Consider the following 26,059-nt stretch of genomic DNA (forward strand, 5'->3'; position numbering starts at 1 on the left):
TGAGAGGCATGGATAGGGTTAATGGCTAAGGTCTTTTTTCCCAGGGTGGGGAGTCCAAAACTAGAGGGCATAGGTTTAAGGTAAGACGGAAAAGATATAAAAGGGACCTAAGGGGTAACTTTTTCACACACAGTGTGGTGCTTGTATGGAATTAGCTGCCAGAGGAAGTTGTGGAGACTGATACAATTACAACATTAAAAAGGCATCTGGATGGGCATATGAAAAGGAACGATTTAGAGGGATATGGGCCCAATGCTGGCAAGTGGGGCTAGATTAATTTAGGATATCTGGTTGACATGGACAAGTTGGACCAATGGGACTGTTTCCATGCTGTACAACTGTATGACTCTATTTAGACAATATCCAGAGTGGTGCTGGAAAAGCACAGCAGGTCAGACAGCATCTGAGGAGTAAGAAAATTGATGTTTCAGGCAAAAGCCCATTCTTCCTGATGAAGCGCTTTTGCCTGAAACATTGATTTTCCTGCTCCTCGGATGCTGACTGACCTGCTGTGCTTTTCCAGCATCACCTTAATCTTGACTCTAATCTCCAGCATCTGCAGTACTCACTTTCGCCTAGACCACATCCAGAGGCATGCAAAAAGCAAAGTACTGCTGATCTGGAAATTTGAAACAAGCACACAGAATGCTACAGAAACTCAGCAGGTCTGGCATCTTCAGTGGAGCGAGAAATAGAATTAGCAGAAAAAGATTTCTGAAGAAGAGATATATTGGACAGTGTTTCTCTCTCCACAAATACTGCCAGAACTACTGAGTTTCTCCAGCATTCTCTGTGTTTTCACCAGAAGTGTGCTACTGCCTTTGAGTAATGATGTACGCTCACTTTAGGCTGCATAACTGATACATGCAAATAAAAAATCTTTGACTTGGTGCCTTTCTGGATTAATTAATGAAATTCCAGAAATATTAAAACCAAGTGTTTAAGGTTTGGGTTCTAATTTATGTGTTTTTTTAAAACAATCTTGAGAATGTCTTATATCGATTTTACTATTCTTTAAGATTTAGCTTTATGATATTCTTGTTGCATGTGTTTAGTCTTTCATAAATCATCAGAGTATGGATCAATAAGGAATAAACGTGTTCCAGAAATCTTCATTTTTTCAGTGACCTGTCAATTCTGTAATTTCCTGTTTCTTAGAAGACTTGATGTCAGAGACAGCTCAACAGTTGATCTGAGAAAGCGGGCACCCTTTCTTGAGTTAAGAGTTTGTAGTTAAGGGTTTGTAGACTGTGACATTGGAGGATGGGTGTGTTTTTGGATCACATAGACAGGAACCAAAGATGTGCCAATGGTTTCTCATTTTCTCCCAGTCCATTGGGTACAAACTGATCCCATGCACTCAGCTGGGTATCTTTTAGAGGGCATGTGGGATGTGATTCTGACATAATTTTTTAGGCATGTCAATCATGTAAAATGTTTTAACTTATCTCAACACTTACTTGTTTCCGATATTAAGTCATAGAGTTCTAGAGTCATAACAGCATGAAGTAGACCCTTCAGACCAAGTTGTCCATGCCAACCAAGTTTCCCAAACTAAACTAATCCCATTTGCCTGCGTTTAGTCCATATCCCTCTAACCTTCCCTCTTCATATTTGATTGATTGATTTTGTGCTTATATGTACTTAAGTACACTGAAAAGCTGTATTTATGAGTGATACAGGCAGATCATAGCAAATCAGGACATACAGATCAAAGGTTGAAAAAAAACTTGGACAGAAGCATACAGATTACATCATACAGGAAATGGGCTAGGCAAGATCAACATTAGCAATATCAGCATTTTTTGAAGTTAAGGAGTCCATTCTGATTCATCAGTCTAATAGGCAGGGTAGAAACTGTTTCTTGAACTTTCTGGTGCATGTGTTCAAGCTTCTGTATCTTCTACCTGATGGAAAAGGTTGTAGGAAAGCATTGCCAGGGTGAATGGATCTTTGATGATACTGGCAGCCTTTCCGCGGCAACAAGCCATGTAAGTAGAGTTCATGGATAGAAGGTTGGCTTCTGTGATGGTCTGGTCTGTGCACACTACCTTCTGTAGTTTCTTGTGCTCCTGGGCAGAGCAGTTGCCATACTAGGCCATTATGCACTCAGACAGTATGCTTTCAGTGGTGAATCTGTAAAAGTTGGTGAGGTACCTTGTGAACATGACAAATTTCCTGAGCTGCCTGGTGAAGAAGAGGCATTGTTATGCCTTCTTGACCGACGCATCGATGTGGGAAGTCTAGCACAGGTTGTACCTGTATGAATGTCTTTTAAATGTTGTAACTGCACCTGCATCTACCATTTCCTCTGGCAGTTCATTCTGTATACGAGCTACCCTCTATATGAAAAAGCTGTCCCTCAGGTCCCTTTAAAATGTTTCTCCTCTAACCTTAAAAATATGCCTTGTGGTTTGAAATCTCCCACCCTAGGAGATTTACTTTACTATTTACACCCTTTACTATTCACCTTATCTATCCCCCTCATAATTTTATAAACCTCTGTAAGGTGACCCCTTAACCTCCTATGCTCAGTTAAAAAAGTCCCAGTCTACTGAGGTTTTCCTCATGAGTCAAACTCTCCAGTCCTGGCAACATCCTGATAAATCATTTCTGAACCCTCTACAATTTAATAATGTTCTTCCAATAGCATGGTGACCTGAACTGTACACATTACGCAAAAAATGGCCTAACCAACATCCTGTTCAACCTCAGTACGACGTCCCAAATCCTTTAGTCATTGGTTTGAGCAATGGAAGCAATCATGCTAAATACCTTCTTAACCACCCTATCTACCTTAGATGTAACTTTCAAAGAACTATGTACCTGAACCCCTAGGTCTCTATGTTCAACAACACTATCCAGGTCCCTACCAATAATTATATAAGTTCTGTGTTTGTTTGTATTACCAAAATGCAGTACCTCATATTATCCAAATTTAACTCCATCTGCGACTCCTCGGTCCATTGATCATATTGATCAAGATCCCTTTGTAATCTTAGAAAACTCTCTTGACTGTCGACCATACCACTTGTTTTGGTATCATCCGCAAACTTACGAGCCATGCCTACTAAATTCACATTGAAATCATTTATATAATGACAAACAACAGTAGACGTAGTACTGATCTCTGCGAAGCACCATTGATCACAGGCCTCCAGTCTGAAAAACAACTCTCTGCCACCACCCTCTGTCTCCTACTGTCAAGCCAGTTTTGTTTCCAGTTCACTCGCTCTCCTTGAATCCTTTTTTTGATCTAAATTTACTAATTAGTCTACCATGCAGAATCTTGTCAAATACTTTACTACAGTCCATGTAGACAACATCTACTCTCTGCCTCTTCAAAAAACTCAATCAAGTCTGTGACATGATTTCCCTCACTCAAAGCCATGCTTACTGTCCCTAATCAGTACCGGTCTCTCTAAATCCATGTAAATCCTATCTCTCAGAATCTCCTCTAACAGTTTACTCACCACTGATGTCAGACTCACAGATCTACATAGAACATAGAACATAGAACATAGAAAAATACAGCGCAGTACAGGCCCTTCGGCCCTCGATGTTGCGCCGACCGAAGCCTACCTAACCTACACTAGCCCAATAACCTCCATATGCTTGTTCAATGCCTGCTTAAATGACCATAAAGAGGGAGAGTCCACCACTGCTACTGGCAGGGCATTCCATGAACTCACAACCCGCTGAGTAAAAAATCTACCCCTAACATCTGTCCTATACTACCACCCCTTAATTTGAAGCTGTGTCCCCGAGTAACAGCTGAATCCATACGCGGAAAAAGGTTCTCACTGTCAATCCTATCTAAACCCCTAGTCATCTTGTACACCTCTATCAAATCTCCCCTAAACCTTCTTTTCTCCAATGAGAAAAGTCCCAAGTGCCTCAGCCTTTCCTCATACGATCTTCCTACCATGCCAGGCAACATCCTGGTAAACCTCCTCTGCACTCGTTCCAATGCCTCCACATCCTTCCTATAGTATGGCGACCAAAACTGCACACAATACTCCAGATGAAGCCACACCAGAGTCTTATACAACTGCAACATGACCTCAAGCCTCCGGAACTCAATTCCTCTACCAATAAAGCCCAGTACACCATATGCCTTCTTCACAGCACTATTTACCTGAGTGGCAACTTTCAAAGATCTGTGTACATGGACACCAAGATCCCTCTGCTCATCCACACTACCAAGTAGTCTACCATTAGCCCAGTAATCCATCTTCTTGTTACTCCTACCAAAGTGAATGACTTCACACTTAGCTACATTGAATTCCATTTGCCACCTTACTGCCCAGCTCTGCAACTTATCTATATCGCGCTGTAACCTGCCACATCCTTCTTCGCTGTCCACAACTCCACCGACTTTCGTGTCATCTGCAAACTTGCTCACCCAGCTTCAAGCCCCTCCTCCAAGTCATTTATAAAAATGACAAACAGCAATGGTCCAAAAACAGATCCTTGTGGAACACCGCTAGTAACTGTGCTCCAAGATGAACCTATACTATCAACTACTACCCTCTGTCTCTTTCCAGCCAGCCAATTCCTAATCCAAACCTCTAATGCACCCTCAATGCCATACCTCCGTAGATTTTGCAGTAACAGTTCCTCAGCTTCTCCTTACAGCCCTTCTTAAATTAAGGCACAACATTAGCCACCCTCCTGTTATCCGGTACCTCACTCATGGCTGTAGATAATATAGCTCAGCGAGCAAACCTACATCCAGAAGAATTAGGAAAGGTTAAAGGTTATTCCAGTCAATACATTAGTATTCTGAACATCTCTCAGGCTCCAGTTTTGATACATTGCATTTAACAATTGCATATATTTGCCCTGTAGCATATATCTGTAACTCTTATAGCTTGATATTAGCATTTGGTGTTTCCAGAAGCTTCCATTTTAAAATTGCATGCGAAGATATCTGATGAATTATTTATTATTCTTTATTATCCTTTTTACGTCTGTATTGTATTTATCCAGTCCAAATAACACCAACTCATCAAAACATGTACAATGATACTTATTGTGAGTACCACCTAAACTAGTGTGTTTCAGTTCTTGACAAGGCCTTGAATCAAATGTGGTTGCAAGAGCCAAATGCCAGAAGTGAGGATGGAAAAGTAGAATGCATGCTTTTAACATAAAAGTAACATTAGATTAAAATAGCAGTCAGACCCCTCAGAATTACAATGGTTAATGGGAGTTAAGGAGAAAATGCTGCAATAGCTGGACGCACACAGGGAGATGGATGTGGTTGTTGGGCATCAGACATAAAGCCTTAGGACACGGTCACTTTTCATTTTTCAGGCAAGTGTCCTTAACTCAGTCATCTTCAGCTGCTTTATCTTCCTACTTTTCTGGGTAAGGAGTTGAGCTGTTCACTGCAAATGTTACACCTTGCAGCACCTTTGACAAATCCTTCAATAAAATGATCTGTGCCCAGCCTATATCACTTTTTGATGACAAGTGCCAAACAATTTAGGGCGGCACGGTGGCTCGGTGGTTAGCACTGCTGTCTCACAGCACCAGGGTCCCAGGTTCGATTCCAGCCTCGGGTGACTGTCTGTGTGGAGTTTGCACATTCTCCCCGTGTCTGTGTGGGTTTCCTCCAGGTCCGGTTTCCACCCACAATCTAAAGATGTGCAGGTCAGGTGAATTGGCCATGCTAAATTTCCCACTAGTGTTAGTGTTAGGAGGGAAATGGTTCCGAGTGTGTTACTCTTCGGAGGGATGGTGTGGACTGGTTGGGTCGAAGGGCCTGTTTTCACACTGTAAGTAATCTAATCTAAAAAAAATCATAATGATAATGACAATCTCCAACAATAAAAGGCTCATCCACCTAATACTGACCTTAAGAGGTACCAGCATTAAATGAGACTTCAACATGTCTATATTCTTGGGATCACTATTGACCAGAGGCTTAATTCAGTTAACCACTAAATAAACACAGCAAAGGCTGAAATAAGTACTAATTTTCTGACTCTGTCAGATACATTTTAGTATCCACCAAGCTGAAATTCAATGGCTGGATGGGTACTATTCAGTAGTTGATATATTAGATTAGCTTCCCTACACTGTGAAAACAAGCCCTTCGGCCCATCCAGTCCACACTCACCCTCCGAAGAGTAACCCACCCAGACCCATTACTCTCTGACTAATGCACCTAACACTATGGGCAACTTAGCATAGCCAATTTATCTGACCTGCACATCTTTGTACTGGACTAACAACCTAGTTAACATGAATTCAACATGGCAATGTGATAATGTGAAAATTAAAAGGTCCTGAAGTCACAAAGCCCATAACAGTAAAAGTGACCATAAAACCAACTGGATTGTCATTAAAACACACTTCATTTATATCTTGTTATGGAAGGAAAGTTGCCATCCCACTCTTAGCCCATGTACGTCTCTATACCAGCACAAATGTGCCACATTTTAACCAGTCACTTCATGTGTAAGACAGATCTTTGCAGAAACCGCACTCAGTACCTAATTGTCTATTATCATCCAGACTCTATTACCTCAAAAACTTGTTAATTTCATAAGTGTTGTGGTACAAATAAACACTGAGATGGCTTTCTCAGTTGGACATCGCATGTAACATTTTATATTTATTTTTGATTTACAACTGCATAACACTACTAATCTTAATGTTTTGGTCTGTACTGTAGGTCATCTTTTCCTAACTTAACAGATAACTTAATATCAAAGATTGATTAAATGCTTATATTTTATAAATGTAACATAGGAAAGAAGGAAGGGGAACAAAGTTAAGGATTTGATTTTGTGGTTGTACAAACACTCAGTAAACACCTTTAAATTTCTTTTCATTTTGTATTCTTATCATGAAGAAGTGATGATGCATTCACAAGTATAACTCATAAATATGTACCGCTGGAAAAAATGTATAGGTATGAGGAAGACTAAACAAAAAATCATCAAAATGATTTGTTTCTCATTTTAAATAATTTTTAAAACTTCAGAAGATGAAAAATTTAAAATGTAAGTTAACTATATATAAAAGTGCAATATTTGTAAAATAGCTGAATATTTTTATTTGTTTTTATTGTAAATGCATTATACTCTTGCCCTACCAGCCCTTCCGGTACTTTTCAAACAAGTTCTTCAGAACAAAGAAGCTGATGAAGGTAGCAGCACCACTCTACGCTGTGAGCTTACTAAGCCTAATACTCCTGTAGAGTGGAGAAAGGGGACAATGGTGCTTCATCCCAGTGACAAGTATGAAATAAAACAAATGGGTTCTATTGCTGAACTGTCAATCTGCAATCTGAAACAAGGAGATTCTGGAGAATATGTGTGTGATTCAGGTGACCAACAGACTACAGCTTCGCTTAAAGTGAAAGGTATGGAAAAATATTTTTATAATAATAATAATTTATTCAGAGTACACAAAGAGATCACTTCACCTTTCTGTCACCTTGCTTTAATTTTTAACAAGCAAGTTTATGAGTTTGTGTTCCATTTAAATGTATTTGTAATTTTTTCAGGGCTTGCTTGCCTCCACTGTCTAATTTCCAAAGTTTCCCAGATATCTGATATGCATTCATAAAAGGAAACCTTCAACACTTCTTTAATGCTATTTAAATTCCTACTTATTACTACTTTTGTTGCCTGTTGAAACCAAATTCATTTTTACTGTTCTTGTGTTAAATCGTGTCTACAAGTGTAGATTTGCCTGAAATGAGTCATTTTTAACACCAAACAGATGCCAGGATATGTCTTGAATATACATGTGTAACTCCACACTGGAACTGCACATTTACGTGAAACTGGCATTAGTCCTATTCATTAGATCTAATGCCAGTTTCAGGCTCCTTTGCAAAATTTATCTTTACTTGACCACAGCATGCACCTTACATACCGTGGTTGGTTTCTTCAGGGTCAAAGCAGTCAAACTAACAATCCTTAAATGGAAGCTCTGGAGACTGAAAAGTTTGACTTGTTTTTCTTATTTTGGAGGCAGGAGGAGTAGAAGGGCCCTTACCAGATTTACAACAAAACAACTGTCTGCTGCCAGTGACCACTCACTCACCTGCTGAATTATTCCCTTTTGCCTAGACGTGCCTACTGACTTACACTAGCTCCTGGTTTAGCCGCATCTTTATTTTCCAATTTTTACTCTTGTGTTCAAAATCCTCCATGGCCTTACCTCTTTCTTCTGCCTTTATGCCTTCTTACAATCAATATTCCCTTTAAAATGTATTTTTGGTGCAATTCCCTTTAAAATGCTTTCCCACAGCCACAGAAACACAGTATTTATCAAGCAACAAGACCTGTCTGGAACTCACAGACATTTATAGAACAGAAAGATGCCATTAGCACATCATGTATAAGCCAGTCAATGAAAATCTGATGATACAAATCCTATTTTTCAGCTCTTGGTCTATAGCTCTCGAGGCAATGCAAGTGAATATCTAATTTCTGCTTAAATGTTACAAGAAACTTTTACAGACAATGAGTTCCAGACTCCAACCACCCTATGGGTAAAAACAATTCTCCTCAGTTCTGTCTTTTATCTCTTACCTTAAATTTATACCTCCTTGTTATAGACCTATTTACACATAATGGGAAAAGTTCCCTCCTATTCACCCTATCCATCCCCCTCATAATCTTAAATGCCTGTAACAGGTCCCCTCTCGATCTTTGCTGCTCCGAGGAAAACAACCCCAGCCTTTTCTGACTTTACTCAGAGCTCACATCCTCCAGTCCACATATCATCTTGGTAAATTTCCTCTGCACCCTCTAGTGCAATCACCTCCTTCCTATAATGTATCAGAGTTGCACCCAGCGCTCCAGTTGTGGCGTCACCCACATTTTATGCACTTCCAACATAACCTTCCTTCACATATCCTGCACGTTAGCTAATAAGGATAAATGTGCCTTCTTAACTACCTTTGCTGCCTGCCCTGCTATTTTCAGTGATTTGTGGATATGCACACTGAGGTCCCTCTGAATTTCAGTACTTTCTGGATTCGACCATTCATCCTTTTCAGCTCTCCCCAGGTACTTTATCTCAGTCTTTCTGGTTGAATTGCATTTGCCACTGTTCTGCCCAGCTGACCAGTCCATTGGTGTCCTCCTGAAGTTTACAGCTATCTGCCTTATTATTTACCACTCCACCAATTTTATGAAATCTATGAACTTTTTGACTGTAGACCCTATAGTAGGTCAGATTTATTAATATACGACACGAACAGTAAGTTAATAAATACAAAAAACAGCATTTGCTGGAAATCTGAATCAAAACCAGGATGTGCGAGAGAAACTTAGCAGGTCTGGCAGCATCTGTAAAGATAAACAATAGACAATAGACAATAGGTGCAGGAGTAGGCCACTCTGCCCTTCAAGCCTGCACCACCATTCAATATGATCATAGCTGATCATCCTTAATCAGTATCCTGTTCCTGCCTTATCTCCAAAACCCTTGATCCACTATCCTTGAGAGCTCTATCCAACTCTTTCTTAAATAAATCCAGAGACTGGGCCTCCACTGCCCTCTGGGACAGAGCATTCCACACAGCTACCACTCTCTGGGTGAAGATGTTTCTCCTCATCTCTGTCCTAAATGGTCTACCCCGTATTTTTAAGCTGTGTCCTCTGGTTCGGCAGTCACCCATCAGCGGAAACATGTTTCCTGCCTCCAGAGTGTCCAATCCTTCAATAATCTTATATGTGTCAATCAGATCCCCTCTCAGTCTTCTAAACTCGAGAGTATACAAGCCCAGTCACTCCAGTCTTTCAGCGTAAGGTAGTCCCGCCATTCCAGGAATTGACCTTGTGAACCTACGTTGCACTCCCTCAATAGCCAGAATGTCTTTCCTCAAATTTGGAGACCAGAACTGCACACAGTACTCCAGGTGTGGTCTCACCAGGGTCCTGTACCGCTGCAGAAGAACCTCTTTGCTTCTATACTCAATCCCTCTTGTTATGAAGGCCAGCATGCTATTAGCCTTCTTCACTACCTGCTGTACCTGCATGCTTACCTTCATTGACTGGTGTATATTTTGTGTTCGAAGACCTTCCAAAAGAACTGACGATAACTGGGAAAGTGTGATATTTATGCTGATGATAGCGTGGGGGACAGAGTTCAGAGAGAGAAAAAAAAAGGAGAGGTAAACCAGGAGAGCTGATGATAAGCTGAGACAGTGATAAATACTAGGTAGGCTGCCAACAAGGAAGTATACAGATAAGACTGCTTTATTTTTAGTGATCCGACAACTATCCTGTAGAATAGAGGAGCAGGGGCTTAATTGTTAGAGTGCTAGGGTGTTCATTGTTGATGTTGTGACGATGTTAGTGGTAGCCTTTGGTACTACCAGTCTTTGTTCCTCTTTGGTCTGGTGTAGGGGAACTCCTCCCAAGAAGATGGTGGCTCAATCCCTTGAACCTGTCATCCTCTGTCTCCCATCAGTCCCTGTTGATATTTACCTTGGGGCTGGCAATCTGTGCTGTATCCATCACGTGTCTCAACCCACTCGGCCAATGTTCACAGGAAGTTACTCATGATGCCAAGATAGCCATTGTCCTCTTTCCCACCTCCATTTGAAGGTCAAATTTCATTCCAGAAAGCAAACATTTCTTATTCTCCCAAACATAATAGGATAATGCGGGGCCCGATAAATACTTTGTTTATGTTTGTACAAGGCTAGTTATCACTAATACAGTTAAATGAAATCTCATGTTACATAAGAAAAAGTATGGAATATGAAAATAATTAATTTTCAAAGGGGACTCCGATTTTCAACAAGCAGGGGATTTCAGTGTTCATCACCAAGATTGGTGCAGCAGCCCTAGTATTGGCAGAATAGACCTAGTGCATATCTGCATTTGCAGCAGGTGATGAGAGAACCAATAAGAGGGAAAAGGGTACTTAACCTCATCTTCAGTACTATACCTGTCACAGGCACCTGTTTAATACAGTATTGGTAGAAATGGTCACCACACTGTCTTTGTGGAGACAAAGGCCCATCTTCTCATTGAGAGTATCATCGATCATGCTGTGTGTCAGTACCACCATGTTATGTGATTGAAAAAAATCTGGCAACTCCAAAACTAGAAACTGTGAGATGCTGCGGGTGGCAGCCGCAGAATTAAAATAAAACATAATATGCAGCCTCAGGGCCAATTATATACCCATACACCATTACAATCAAGCTGTTTCAATCCTTGTTCTGTGAAGAATGCAAAAGAGCATTCTAGGAATATCACCAACGTGGTAAAAACAATGACTGCAGATGCTGGAAACCAGATTCTGGATTAGTGGTGCTAGAAAAGCACAGCAGTTCAGGCAGCATCCAAGGAGCAGCGAAATCAACGTTTCGGGTAAAAGCCCTTCATCAGGAATGTAAGTGCAAACCTAGCTAACCTACAACACATAACTGTTTATGCACTAAACAGCAAAAGCAACGTGAGGTAGAGCTAAGACATTCTGCAACCAATAGATCAGATCTAAGGTCTTCAGTTCTGCCCATCCAGTTATGAATGTTGGAGGAGGAGGCTTCACAAACATTCTCATCCTTAATAATGGCGGAGCCCAATATGTTAGTACATAAGACAAGACTGAAGCACTTTCACCAATTTCCAGCCAGAATTACAGTAGTTGATCCATCTCAGTTAACTCCAGAGATCACCAATATCAAGGCTGCCAGACTTCAGCCAACTTGATTTACTCCACATGATATCAAGCATTAGCTGAAACATTGGACACCTGAAATGCGAAGAGCCCTGACAATATTCCAGCAATAGCATGGAAGACTTTGCTATAGAACACTGCCTTCCCGGCCAGTCTGTTCCAGTATAGCTACAACACTGTCATTTACTCGATGGTGTGGAACTTTGCTGAGGAATGTTTTGTACATAATAAATAGGCCAAATCCAACCTGACCAACCACCCATCAGCCTCCTCTTGCTCATCAGTAAAGTAATGGAAGGTATCATCAGTAGTACTACCAAGTAGCTAAGTAATGCTAAGTAATAATCTGCTCACTGATTTTAGATCAGAGTGGTGCTGGAAAAGCACAGCAGGTCAGGCAGCATCCGAGGAACAGGAAAATTGACGTCTTGGGCAAAAGCCCTTCGTCAGGAAGCCTCCATGGTGGAGAGATAAATGGGGGGGAGACGGTAGCAAAGGGTACAGTAGGTGAATGGGGGTGGGGAGGAAGGTGATAGGTCAGAGGGGAGGGTGGAGCGGATAGGTGGGGAGGGAGATTAGCAGGTAGGACAGGTCATGAGGACAATGCTGAGCTGGAAGGTTGGAACTGAGGTAAGGTGGGCGGAGGGGAAATGAGGAAACTGATAAAGTCCACATTAAGGCCCTGGGGTTGAAGTGTTCCGAGGTGGAAGATGAGGCATTCTTTCTCCAGGCGTTGGGTGGTGAGGGAGTGGCGGTGGAGGAGGCCTAGGACCTGCGAGTCCTTGGCAGAGTGGGAGGGGGAGTTGGAATGTTGAGCCACAGGGCAGTGGGGTTGATTGGTGCCATTGTTCTGGAGATGTTCCCTAAAGTGCTCTACGAGGAGGCGTCCATTCTCCCCAGTGTAGAGAGACCGCATTGGGAGCAATAGATACAATAAATGATATTGATGGATGTGCAGATGAAACTTTGATGAAGATGGAAGGCTCCTTTGGGGCCTTGGATGGTGGCGAGGGAGGAGGTGTGGGTGCAGGTTTTGCAATTCCTGTGGTAGCAGGGGAGGGTGTCAGGACGGGAGGGTGGTTTGTTGGGGGGCGTGGACCTGACCAGGTAGTCACGTAGGGAACGGTCTTTGAGGAAAGCAGAAAGAGGTGGGGAGGGGAATATATCTCTGGTGGTGGGGTCCATTTGGAGGTGGTGGAATTGTCGGCGGATGATATGGTTAATGCAAAGGTTAGTAGGGTGGAAAGTGAGGACCGGGGGGATTCTGTCCTTGTTACGGTTGGAGGGGTGGGGTTTGAGGGCGGAGGTGTGGGATGTGGATGAGATGCGTTGGAGGGCATTTTCAACCACGTGAGAAGGGAAATTGCGATCTCTAAAGAAGGAGGCCATTTGGTGTGTTCTGTGGTGGAACTGATCCTCCTGGGAGCAGATACGGCGGAGGCGGAGGACTTAGAAATATGGGATGGCATTTTTGCAGGAGGTAGGTTGGGAAGAGGTGTAATCCAGGTAGCTGTGGGAGTCGGTGAGTTTGTAAAAAATGTCAGTGTCAAGTCGGTCGTCAACCTGCTCACTGATGCCCAGTTTGGGTGCTGTCAGGATCATTCAGCTCCTGACTTCATTACAGCCTTGATTTAAACGCGGATGAGAGACCTGAATTACAGATGTGAGCTGGTAGCGACTGTCCTTGACATCAAGCTACATTTGACAGACTGTGGCTTCAAGAAGTTGTAGCTAAACTGGAGGCATGGAAATTGGGGGATAACTCTTTGCTGATTGGAATCAAACCTAGCGCAGAGGAAGATGATTATAGTTGTTGGAGGTCAATCATCTCAGCTCCAGAAGACATCAAAGATAAGTCCTCAGGCTATATATTTTCTAACCAACCTGTTCAGAAAAAGCACAACACACCTAAAGTTCTAGGCCCAACCACCTTCATCTGCTTCATAAATAAGCGCCCTTCAAAGATAAGTTGAAAAGTACTCTGATGATTGCACAATGTTCTGCACCAATTGTGACTCCTTAGATACTGAAACAGTCAATACCAAGATCTGAAAAATGTGGTGCTGGAAAAACACAACAGGCCAGGCAGCATCCGAGGAGCAGGAGAATTGATGTTTCAGGCATAAGCCCTCTTCCATGCCCAAAATGTCAATTCTCCTGCTCCTCGGATGCTGCCTGGCCTGCTGTGTTTTTCCAGCACCACATTTTTCAACTCTGGTACTCCAGCATCGGCAGTCCTCACTTTCTCCCAGTACCAAGACCTGTACAATATCTCGGCTTGGGCTGACAATGATAAGTAACATTTACTCCAGAGAAGTGCCAGGAAATGATGTAAAGACAATATCTTGACGTAAGTTTGCTCACTGAGCTGCAAGGTTCATTTTCAGACATTTCATCATCATTACTAGGTAACATCATCAGTGAGCCTCCAGTGAAGCGCTGGTGTTATGTCCTACTTTCTATTTATGTGTTTCGGTTTCCTTGGGTTGGTGATGTAATTTCCAGTTCTTTTTCTCAGATGGTGATAGATGGAATCCAAGTCAATGTTTTTGTTGATAGAGTTCCGGTTTTAATGCCATGCTTCTAGGAATTCTTGTGCGTGTCTCTGTTTGACTTGTCCTAGGATGGATGTGTTGTCCCAGTCGAAGTGGTGTCCTTCTTCATCTGTATGTAAGGATGTGATGGTGGTAGTGGTCATGTCTTTTTGTGACTTGTTAATGTTCATGTATCCTAGTGGCTAGTTTTCTGCCTGTCTGTCCAATGTAGTGTTTGTGACAGTCCTTTCATGGTATTTTGTAAATGACACTAGAACATAGGACATAGAACATAGAAAAATACAGCGCAGTACAGGCCCTTTGGCCCTCGATGTTGCGCCGATCCAAGCCCACCTAACCTACACTAGCCCACTATCCTCCATATGCCTATCCAATGCCTGTTTAAATGCCCATAAAGAGGGAGAGTCCATCACTGTAACTGGCAGGGCATTCCATGAACTCACGACTCGCTGAGTAAAGAATCTACCCCTAACATCTGTCCTATACCTACCACCCCTTAATTTAAAGCTATGCCCCCTCATAATAGCTGACTCCATAAGCGGAAAAAGGTTCTCATGGTCAACCCTATCTAAACCCCTAATCATCTTGTACACCTCTATCAAGTCACCCCTAAACCTTCTTTTCTCCAATGAAAACAGGCCCAAGTGCCTCAGCCTTTCCTCATACAATCATCCTACCAAACCAGGCAACATCCTGGTAAACCTCCTCTGCACCCATTCCAGTGCCTCCACATCCTTCCTAAAGTATGGCGACCAAAACTGCACACAATACTCCAGATGCGGCCACACCAGAGTCTTATACAACTGCAACATGACCTCAGGACTCCGGAACTCAATTCCTCTACCAATAAAAGCCAGTACGCCATATGCCTTCTTCACCGCACTATTTACCTGGGTGGCAACTTTCAGAGGTCTGTGTACATGGACACCAAGATCCCTCTGCTCATCCACACTACCAAGTATCTGACCATTAGCCCAGTACCCCATCTTTTTGTTACTCATATCAAAGTGAATCACCTCACACTTACCCACATTGAACTCCATTTGCCACCTTTCTGCCCAGCTCTACAGCTTATCTATGTCCCGCTGTAACCTGACACATCCTTCCTCACTGTCAACAACTCCACCGACTTTCGTATCATCCGCAAACTTGCTCACCCAACCTTCTAGCCCCTCCTCCAGGTCATTTATAAAAATGACAAACAGCAATGGTCCCAAAACAGATCCTTGCGGAACACCGCTATAGTAACTGCACTCCAAGATGAACTAGTGTTACTTGTTGTCTGTATAGGGTCTTTTAAGTTCATTAGCTGCTGTTTTAGTGTGTTAATGGATTTATGGGCATCTAGGAATGGTAATTTGTTGTTGTTTTCTTCCTCTTTTGTGAATTTTATGCCAGTAAGGATATTATTGATGGTCTTGAAGGTTTTCTCTAATTCACAAAAGAGGAGGAAAGCACCAACAAACTGCCATTCCTAGATGTCACAGTAGACCAAACAGTCAATGGAGAACTCGAAGCCAATGCCTACCACAAAACAACACATACAGACCAAATTCTGAACTACAGAAGCAATCATCCCAACACCCATTAACAAAGCTGCATTATAACATTATTTCAACGAGCCACCACACAGTGCAGCAAAGAGGAACAATGAAGAGCAGAGGAAAATCACCTAGACAGCATATTCAAAAATAACGGGTACCCACTGAACATAATCCACTGACTTCTCAGCAACAAATCCAGACAAGCAGACAAATCTTGCTCTGAAACCCTAACCGCTCTCCCCACATCAAAGACATCTCGGAAATGACTGCCAGACTACTCAGACTTCTTGGCATCATTGTAGCCCACAAACCCACCAGCACACTAAAACAGCAGTTAATGAACTTAAAAGACCCTATATAGACAACAAGCAATACGAACATCATTTACAAAATACCTTGCAAGAAGTGTAAAAAGACACTACATTGGACAAACAAGCAGAAAACTAGGCACCAGGATACATGAACATTAACTAGCCACAAAAAGACATGACCAACTATCACTAGTATCCTTCCATACAGATGAGGAAGGACACCACTTTGACTGGGACAACACATCCATCCTAGGACAAAGCAAACAGAGATACGCACGAGAATTTCTAGAAGCATGGCATTCCTTCTGGAACTCTATCAACAAACACATTGATTTGGACTCCATCAACTACCCTCTGAGAAAAAGAACAGGAAATGACATCAGCATTGGAAATGACATCACCAACCCAAGGAAACCTAAACGCATAAATAGAAGCGGACATAACACCAGGCTGCACCGGAGGCTCATTGATGATGTTACCTAGTATAGTGATGAAACATCTGAAAATGAACCTTCCTGCTCAGTGAGCAAACGTACATCCAGAACCTCAACCTGAGTTACAAATCTTCTCAGACCTCTATGAAGACCATATCTTTTTGTTTTTCTGTAGTTTTGATTGTGGACTGAAATGAGAAACAACTGTTTGAAATACAAAGGAGTACACAAAGTATCACCATGCTTTCTAAAACTGATACTGTAAGCAGTGTTTACATTGCTGTTTGTTCAACTAGTCGGGGAGGATACCATAGATGAGCAGGAGCTATGATGCTGGTACAGCCTTCACAGATTTCATAGAACATAGAACATGGAACAGTACAGCACAGAGCAGGCCCTTCAGCTCACGATGTTGTGCCGACCATTGATCCTTATGTATGCATCCTCAAATGTCTGTGACCATATGCATGTCCAGCAGTCTCTTAAATGTCCCCAATGACCTTGCTTCCACAACTGCTGCTGGCAATGCATTCCATGCTCTCACAACTCTCTGTGTAAAGAACCTCCCTCTGACATCCCCTCTATACTTTCCTCCAACCAGCTTAAAACTATGACCCCTCATGTTAGCCATTTCTGCCCTGGGAAATAGTCTCTGGCTATCGACTCTATCTATGCCTCTCATTACCTTGTATACCTCAATTAGGTCCCCTCTTCTCCTCTTTTTCTCCAATGAAAAAAGTCCGAGCTCAGTCAACCTCTCTGCATAAGATAAGCCCTACAGTCCAGGCAGCATCCTCGTAAACCTCCTCTGAACCCTCTCCAAAGCATCCACATCTTTCCTGTAATAGGGCGACCAGAACTGGACGCAGTATTCCAAGTGTGGTCTCTCCAAAGTTTTATAGAGCTGCAACAAGGTCTCACGACTCTTAAACTCAATACCCCTGTTAATGAAAGCCAAAACACCATATGCTTTCCTAACAACCCTGTCCACTTGGGTGGCCATTTTAAGGGATCTATGTACCTGCACACCAAGATCCCTCTGTTCCTCTACACTGCCAAGAATCCTATCCTTAATCCTGTACTCAGCTTTCAAATTCAACCTTCCAAAATGCATCACCTCGCATTTATCCAGGTTGAACTCTATCTGCCACCTCTCAGCCCATCTCTGCATTCTGTCAATGTCCTGCTGCAGCCTACAACAGCCCTCTGTACTGTCAACGACACCTCCAACCTTTGTGTCATCTGCAAACTTGCTGACCCATCCTTCAATCCCCTCATCCAAGTCATAAATAAAAATTACAAACAATAGAGGCCCAAGGACAGAGCTCTGTGGAACACCACTCACCACAGACTTCCAGGCAGAATATTTTCCTTCTACTACCACTCGCTGTCTTCTGTTGGCCAGCCAATTCTGTATCCAGACAGCTAAGTTCCCCTGTATCCCATTCCTCCTGACCTTCTGAATGAGCCTACCATGGGGAACTTTATCAAATGCCTTGCTGAAGTCCATATACACCACATCCACAGCTCGACCCTCATCAACATTTCTAGTCACATCCTCAAAGAACTCGAGAAGGTTTGTGAGGCGTGACCTGTCCCTCACAAAGCCGTGTTGACTGCATTTAATCAAGCCATGCTCTTCCAGATGGTCATAAATCCTATCCCTCAGAATCCTTTCTAACACCTTGCAGACGACAGACGTGAGACTTACTGGTCTGTAATTGTCGGGGATTTCCCTATTTCCTTTCTTGAAGAGAGGAATTACATTTGCCTCTCTCCAGTCCTCAGGTACGACTCCAGTGTAGAGCGAGGATGCAAAGATCTTCGCAAGTGGCGAAGCAATTGCATTTCTTGTTTCCCAAATCAGCCGAGGACAAATCTGGTCCGGGCCTGGCGACTTGTCAATCTTAATTTTTGACAAAATTTTCAGCACATCAGCTTCCTCTATCTCTATCCATTCCAGCATGCACACCTGCTCTTCAAAGGTTTCATTCACTACAAAGTTCGTTTCTTTCATAAAGACAGAAGCAAAAAACTGATTTAGGGTTTCCCCTACCTTCTCAGACTCCACACACAAGTTCCCTATGCTATCCCTGATCGACCCTACTCTGTCTTTAACCATTCTCTTATTCCTCACATAAGTATAAAATGCCTTTGCGTTCTCCCTAATCTGTTCTGCCAAGCCTTTCTCGTGCCCCCTCCTCAGACCATTTTTGAGCTCCTTCCTCGCCTGCCTGTAATCCGGTGGAACTGAGCTTGACCCTAGCCTCCTCCACCTTATGTAAGCTACCTTCTTCGTTTTGACGAGAAGCTCCACCGCTCTCGTCATCCAAGGTTCCTTTATCTTACCCCTTCTTGCCTGTCTCAGAGGGACATATTTATTCATCACTTGCAACAACTGTTCCTTAAACAGTCTCCACATGTCTATAGTGCCTTTACCATGGAACAACTGCTCTCAGTCCATTCTTCCTAACTCATGTCTAATCGCATCATAGTTTCCTATTCCCCAATTAAATATCCTCCCATTTTGCCTAATCCTCTCCTTCTCCATAGCTATGTAGAATGTGAGGCAGTTGTGGTCATTGTCATCAAAATGCTCTCCCACCACAAGAGCTCCCACCACGTAACCATCCGGCTCGTTTCCAAGCACCAGGCCTAGATTGGCCTCTCCCCTCGGCGGCCTGTCAACGTACTGAGTTAGGAAACCCTCCTGTACACACCTTACAAAAACAGCTCCATTCAAATCTGCTCGAAGGAGGTTCCAATCAATATTGGGAAAGTTCGCTGAGCTGGGAATTTGTGTTGCAGACGTTTCGTCCCCTTTCTAGGTGATATCCTCAGTGCTTGGGAGCCTCCTGTGAAGCGCTTCTGTGATGTTTCCTCCGGCATTTATAGTGGTTTGACTCTGCCGCTTCCGGTTGTCAGTTCCACTATAAATGCCAGAGGAAACATCACAGAAGCACTTCACAGGAGGCTCCCAAGCACTGAGGATGTCACCTAGACATGGGACGAAATGTCTGCAACACAAATTCCCAGCTCGGCGAACAGAACCACAACAACAAGCACCCGAGCTACAAATCTTCTCACAAACTTTGAATATTGGGAAAGTTAAAGTCACCCATTACAACAACCCTACTACATCCACACTTTTCCAAAATCTGCCGACCTATGCTTTCTTCAATCTCCCTGCTGCTATTGGGGGATCTGTAGTAAACCCCTAACGTGGTGACTGCTCCCTTGCTGTTCCTAATTTCTACCCATACTGACTCGGTAGACAGATGTTCCTTGACATGGAAGCTTCTGTAGCTGTGATACCCTCTCTGATTAGTAGTGCTACACCCCCTCCTCTTTTTCCCCCCTCCCTATCTTTTTAAATGCTCTAAATCCTGGAACATCCAGCAACCATTCCAGCCCGAGAAACCCATGTCTCTGTTATGGCCACAACATCATAGCACCAGGTACTGATCCATGCTCTAAGTTCATCACTTTTATTCCTGATACTCCTTGCGTTAAAGCAAACACACTTTAACAGATCCCTTGGTTCCTTGCCAGGAAAATCCTTCCCACTAGCTGGCCTATCTCTTGCTATTGCCTCATCTGCATCAACTCTCACCTCCGGAATACAGCTCAGATTCCAATCCCCTGCCATACTAGTTTAAACCCTCTCGAACTACTCGAGCAAACCTCCCACCCAGGACATTGGTCCCCTTCCAGTTCAGATGCTACCCGTCCTTCTTGTACAGGTCCCACTTTCCCCAGAAGGCATCCCAATTATCTACATATCTGAAGCCCTCCCTCCTACACCAGCTGCGCAGCCACGTATTAAGCTGCGCCCGCTCCCTGTTCCTCGCCTTGCTATCTCGTGGCACTGGTAGTAAACTAGAGACCATTACTCTGTTCGTTCTGCTTTGCAGCTTCCATCCTAACTCCCTGAAATCACTTTTTATATCCTTGATCCTTTTTCTGGCCATATCATTAGTGCCAATATGTAACACGATTTCTGGCTGTTTGCCCTCCCCTTTTAGAACCTTATACACCCGATCGGAGATGTCCCGGACCCTGGCACCAGGGAGGCAACATACCTTCCGGGAATCCAGATCCTGACCACAAAATCTTCTGTTGATTCCCCTAACTATCGAGTCCCCTACCACGAGTACTTTCTATTCTGCCCCCTTCCCTTCTTTGCCACAGTGTCAGGCTCAGTGCCAGAGAACTGACTACTATGACTTTCCTCTGGTAGGTCATCCCCCCAGCAGTATCCAAAACGGTATACTTATTGCTGAGGGGAATGTCCACAGGGGATCTCTGCACTGTCTGTCTGTCCCCTTTCCTCCCCCTAACTGTAACCCATCTATCCTTGTCCTGAGCCTTAGGAGTGACCAACTCCCGGTAACTCCTCTCAATTACCCCCTCAGTCTCCCGTATGATCTGTAGTTCATCCAGCTCCAGCTCCAATTCCCTAACATGGTTTTCAAGGAGCTAGAGTTGGGTGCACTTCCCGCAGATGTAGCCAGCGAAAACGTGTGCCATGTGTCCGACGTGCCACATTCTGCAGGAGGAGCCGCCTTGCTGATATATATGGTCACTGCTTTCCTTCCCGGCTGCCCCTCTGGTCCTCGTCACTTCCTCTGCTGCTCCTGCTCCTTCTGTGAAAGAGAAAACACCGCTGCCCGCTACCGGTAAGTAATTTTTAAAAACTGCCCTACCTTAGCTGCAGTCATCCGGGTTCGTCTTACCTCCGCTGCTGCTCGCACTTAAAATCATATTATTTTCATTTTCTTAACTTTGTTTAGAGCTGTGAACTAGGAACTGTGCGCTATAGCTGACATCTGGACTGTGGGAACAGCTAGTGTTAAAACAAAAATAGATCAAACAAGCTTTTTCTTATTTGTGAGGCCAGGCCTGGAAATTAATTGCAGATTGGTTCCTGACCAAGGTCCTGTAGCCATTTCATCATCAGGGAAGAACATTATGTATAAACAGCAGAAGCTGATGAGTAACAAAGTTATTACCTGGGAATTGATTCAAGCAAGTCTGGAAAAATCCTTATGCTCAAGCAGGTCATAGATGTTGAGTGGTAACTGGGATGATGGTAGTGATGTGTTTGGAACTTTGTCTGTAAGGTATGATTCCATGAGTATGACTAGTTCAGGCTGTTGCTTGACTAGACTGTGAGACAGCTGTCACAGGTTTGGCACAAATCCCAGATGTTCCTGAGGAGGACTTTGCAGGGTTGAAAGGGCTGTTTCTGCCATTGTTTTTTCCGGTGGCTTAGTTGATGCCAGATCATCCGTGTGGTTTAATTTCTTCCTTGATACTTCGAAATGACTGATACAATCAAGTAGCTTGCTAAGCCATTTCAGACAGCAACTGAGAACAAGCACATTGCTATGGTTCTGGAGTCACATACAGGCCAAAACAAGTGAGGATGGCAGGTTTCCTTCTCTGAAGGACGTTAGTGAATCAGATGGATTTTTCTGACAATTGACAATGTCATTGCCATCATTAGATTCTTAATTCCAGATTATTTTTGAATTGAATTCGCATTCCACCATCTACCCTGGCAGGATTCAAATCCAGGTCCCCATAATATTAGCTGAATTTCTGGATTAGCAGCCAAGTGACAATATAACTGGGCCATTGCCTCCCCATATGAAGACAAAGACCTGCCTTCACAGTGAGAATAACCTTCATGTTGTTGTGCGACATTATCACTGTGCTAAGTAGGACAGCCTTCGAACATATCCAACAACTCAAGGATGGGCATCCATGTGGCACTGTGGGCCATCAACAGCAGCAGAATTGTACTCCAGTGCAATCTGCATCCTCATGCCATGGCATATCATCCATTCAACTATTACTATTAAGCCAGGGGATTTACTCTGGTTCAATAGAGAGTGCAGGAGGGCATCCTGGAGCAGCATCAGGCATACCTAAAATTAGGTGATGAGCTGGTGAAGCTACAAAAAAGGACTACTTGCATGACAAACAGCATAAGCAGCCAGTGATAGACAGATTTAAACGATCCTACAGCCAGTGGATCAGATCTAAGCTCTTCAGTCGTTCCACATACATTCCAGTTGGCAATGTATGTGGACAATGAAACAACATACTGGAGGAGGAAGCTCCACATATATCCTTAATGATGGAAGATCCGAAAACAGCAGTGCTAAGGATAAAGGTGAAATGTTTGCAGCAATCTTCAACCAGAAGTGCTGAGTGGATGATCCATTGCGGTCTGTTCCATTGGTCACCAGCATTACACAAACCAGTCTTCAGCCAATTCTCATCACTCCACGTGATAGACAGAAAAGATTGGAGACACTTGATACTTTGAAGATCATGTGCCCTGACAACATTCCAGCAATAGGACTGAGGACTTGTTTTCCAGAGCATGCTGTTCCTGACCAAGCTCTTCCAGTACAGGTACAATGGCATCTATCTGTGAATATGTAAAATTGCCCAAGTATGTCCTATAGATAAAAAGCAGGACAAATCAAACCCAGAAAATTATTGCTGTATCAGTTCACTCTCAATCATGAGTAAAGTGATGGAAGGTGTCATTAATAGTGTTATCAGGCAGCATGTGCTCAGTAATAACCTGCCCCATGACACCCAGTTTGTATTCCACCAGGACCACTCAGCTCCTGACCTCATTATAGCTATGGTTGATGCACAATGCTCAGCACCATTTGCAACTCCTCAGATACTGATGCGGTCCATGTTCAAATGCAAGAAGATTTGGACAGTATCTAGGCTTGGGCATGACAAGTGGAAAGTAACATTATCCCCAGGTAATTGCCAGGCAGTGACCATCACTAAAAGAAACATTCTAACCACTGTCCCTTGTGGTGGTGTTACCATCACTGAATCCCCTACTATCAATATCCTTGGGGGTTACCATTGACGAGAAACTTAACTGTATCCACCATATAAACACAGTGCCTAGACGAGCAGGTCAGAGACTAAGCCTGCACTTTCTCCTCCTGCCTCCCAAAGCCTGTCCATCATCTACAAAGCACAAATTAGGACTATGATAGAATACTCCCCACTTGCCTGGATAGGTGTAGCTGCAGCAACACTCAAGAGGTTTGACACCATCTTGGAAAAAGCAGCCCATTTGATTGGCACCACATCCGCAAGAATCCACTTCCTCCACCACCAACACTCGGTAGCAACAGTGTGTGCTGTTTACAAGATACATTCAGAAATTCACCATAAATCTGCATACAGAATCTTACAAAACCATGTCCACTTCCATCTAGAAGGACAAGGGCAGGAGATACAAGGGAGCGCCACCACCTTCAAGTTCTCCTCCTAGCCATTCACCATCCTGACTTGGAAATATATCACTGTTCCTTTACTGTCACTGGGTCAAATCCTGGAATTCCCTCCCAAATGGCATTGTGGGTCAACCCACATCAGCTAGACTGCAGCAATTCAAGAAGGTAGCTCACTACCACCTTTTCATGGGCAACTACAGACAGTCAATAAATGCTGACCAGCCAGCAATGCTCACATCCCACAAATGAATTTTAAAAAGGGACTTTGTGGAGGAGACTGTCAGTTTGTCAGAGTGTGGTCAGAGTTGGAATTGGGATTTGGACTGTGTTTTACATCAAAAAAAAGGATCAGGCTCCCTGCTTGTTATCCCAAGATCAGCTCTTGGACGCTCACAGAATATAAATCTAAGTTAGAAGTATTATTGCCTTTATCTGACTGAACTGAAACGGTAACCCTGATTGACATCTTCAGAAAATAAACCAAGAAAGCATATTCTTTGTGTTTGATACGCTTTGTGAAAACAACTTTAGCAATCTGGCCAGTTTTGTTATTTTCTTTTATTTACCCCATAAGTATGTTTGTTTGTCTCTCTGTCTCTTGTGTGAATGGGGCTGAAAATGAAGTTTTTTGGTGTTTAAAGTATAGACCAGTTAGATTACTTTGTTTAGTTTTACTCTGCTAAAGTTACTGTCTTGTTAATAAATTGCTAAGTCTTTTGTTTGTGATACCTGCTGGTACCTGGAATTGATTATTGGCAGATATGTTGAGATTGGTTATTCAAAAGTCTGGTTATGAACCAGTGTGATCAATTTGGAGGGGGTTTGAAGGTTTTAATTTTACTGTGTTGCAAATACATAAGTAGAAAGGCAGATTTGATTCAGCTGTCAGTCTCTGTGTTGTAGCAGCATGTGCACAATGGGAGATTTCACAACACAAAGCCAATAATGACAATATTAGCCTGGAGTGGTGACTGGTTGTTGACACTGATGGCCTTCTGCTTGCCAAAAGTTGAGTGTTTGACTCCCACATATCTGAACAACTTATGAATATTTAATTATCGGACGTTCCAAAAAGGAGCTTTATTTTCCTTTGCAGTAAAAACAGCATTTCAACTTGAAAGAAGCAAGTTTAATTTCTTTCATTGCTTGCTGTAAGCTGTGGTGTTTAACTAATAAGTCAGAGAATTTGTAAGTATGAATGAGATGTACTATACCTTCTGCAAGCAAGTGAAGGTACCCGAAGAAAGAAGATCCAGAAGTAATAAGTCCTGATAAGCCAAGAAGATCAGCTGTGCGAACTCTGTGGACCTTTGACACCCATGTTTTTTGTCTGTATGTCTGTGTAAGGGGATTTTTATGAAGGGGATTACAGCTTTAGCTGGTAGATTTAGTAAGCTTTGCATGATCAGGAAGGAGAAATCATATCTGGAGTGAGACACAACCAGAGGAGGATATATTTCTGTGATTTTGGGGCAGTGTAGAAATGTGGTGCAGAAGGGAAGAAGTGCTTTTTGCCTTTTTGGCTCATTGTTCGCAAGATCTTTTAACAAGATAAATTGAAGTCCAGAGTCAGGGGCACAGAGTGACATCACAGGAAAACTGGAAGTTCATTGGTTGGTAGTAGCTACTAATTCTACCATCTATGAAAAGTTTACTTCACTTAAAAGGTAAATAGAAGAAGTATTTTACAGATTAAAAACGAAAAGATCGGTTTGGTATTAAAAAATAAATATATTAAGAATTAAGTAGAGAAAATAGAGATGCAAGGTCAGGCGATGTGTTGTACTTACATGATGTGAGAGCTGGTGGACCCCATTGTGATTCATTGTGACCGCAAGTTTTGATTGCTTGAGGAACTTTTGCTGAGAGTTTCGAGCTGGAATCTGAGCTGCGAACACTGCAACACATCAGGAAGAGGGAGAGTTAGTCTTAGATAAAATACTTTACATTTTCATCAGTGTTCAGTTACTCTAAATTGCTTGCTAAATTGGGTGAATTGCTTGACTCTAAATTGCTTGCTAAATCAGAAACTAAATTGGGTGTGACTATGACTGAGATAGGGAGAGTGTTCCAGGTGCTGAAGGAGCCTCAATTGACCCTTGAACTTGTTTAAAAGGCTTGAGATTCTTTGTATCTGTGTGGACAAGAGCAGAGGCTATATGGAGTAGGAGTCAACAGTCCATAGCACCATGGTACAAATAACTATTCAACAGGGCAGTGAAAAGAGAAATTTAGTTGTAATTGGATAGAGTGCAGTCAGGCGAA

General features: G+C 42.9%; 1 protein-coding gene across 2 annotated transcripts in view; it reads left to right on the forward strand.

The window, feature by feature from the left end:
* The window catches only part of obscnb (obscurin, cytoskeletal calmodulin and titin-interacting RhoGEF b), an 802,448-nt gene that overhangs the window by 297,206 nt on the left and 479,183 nt on the right, over nt 1-26,059 (forward strand). For both annotated transcript variants that reach the window (XM_072576281.1, XM_072576282.1), the window contains one exon: nt 7,112-7,378. In XM_072576281.1, coding sequence (XP_072432382.1) covers nt 7,112-7,378 — 267 coding nt within the window. The remainder of the gene's footprint in view (nt 1-7,111; nt 7,379-26,059) is intronic.

The sequence above is a fragment of the Chiloscyllium punctatum genome, chromosome 8 (assembly GCF_047496795.1).
Source record: "Chiloscyllium punctatum isolate Juve2018m chromosome 8, sChiPun1.3, whole genome shotgun sequence".
NCBI lineage: Eukaryota > Metazoa > Chordata > Chondrichthyes > Orectolobiformes > Hemiscylliidae > Chiloscyllium > Chiloscyllium punctatum.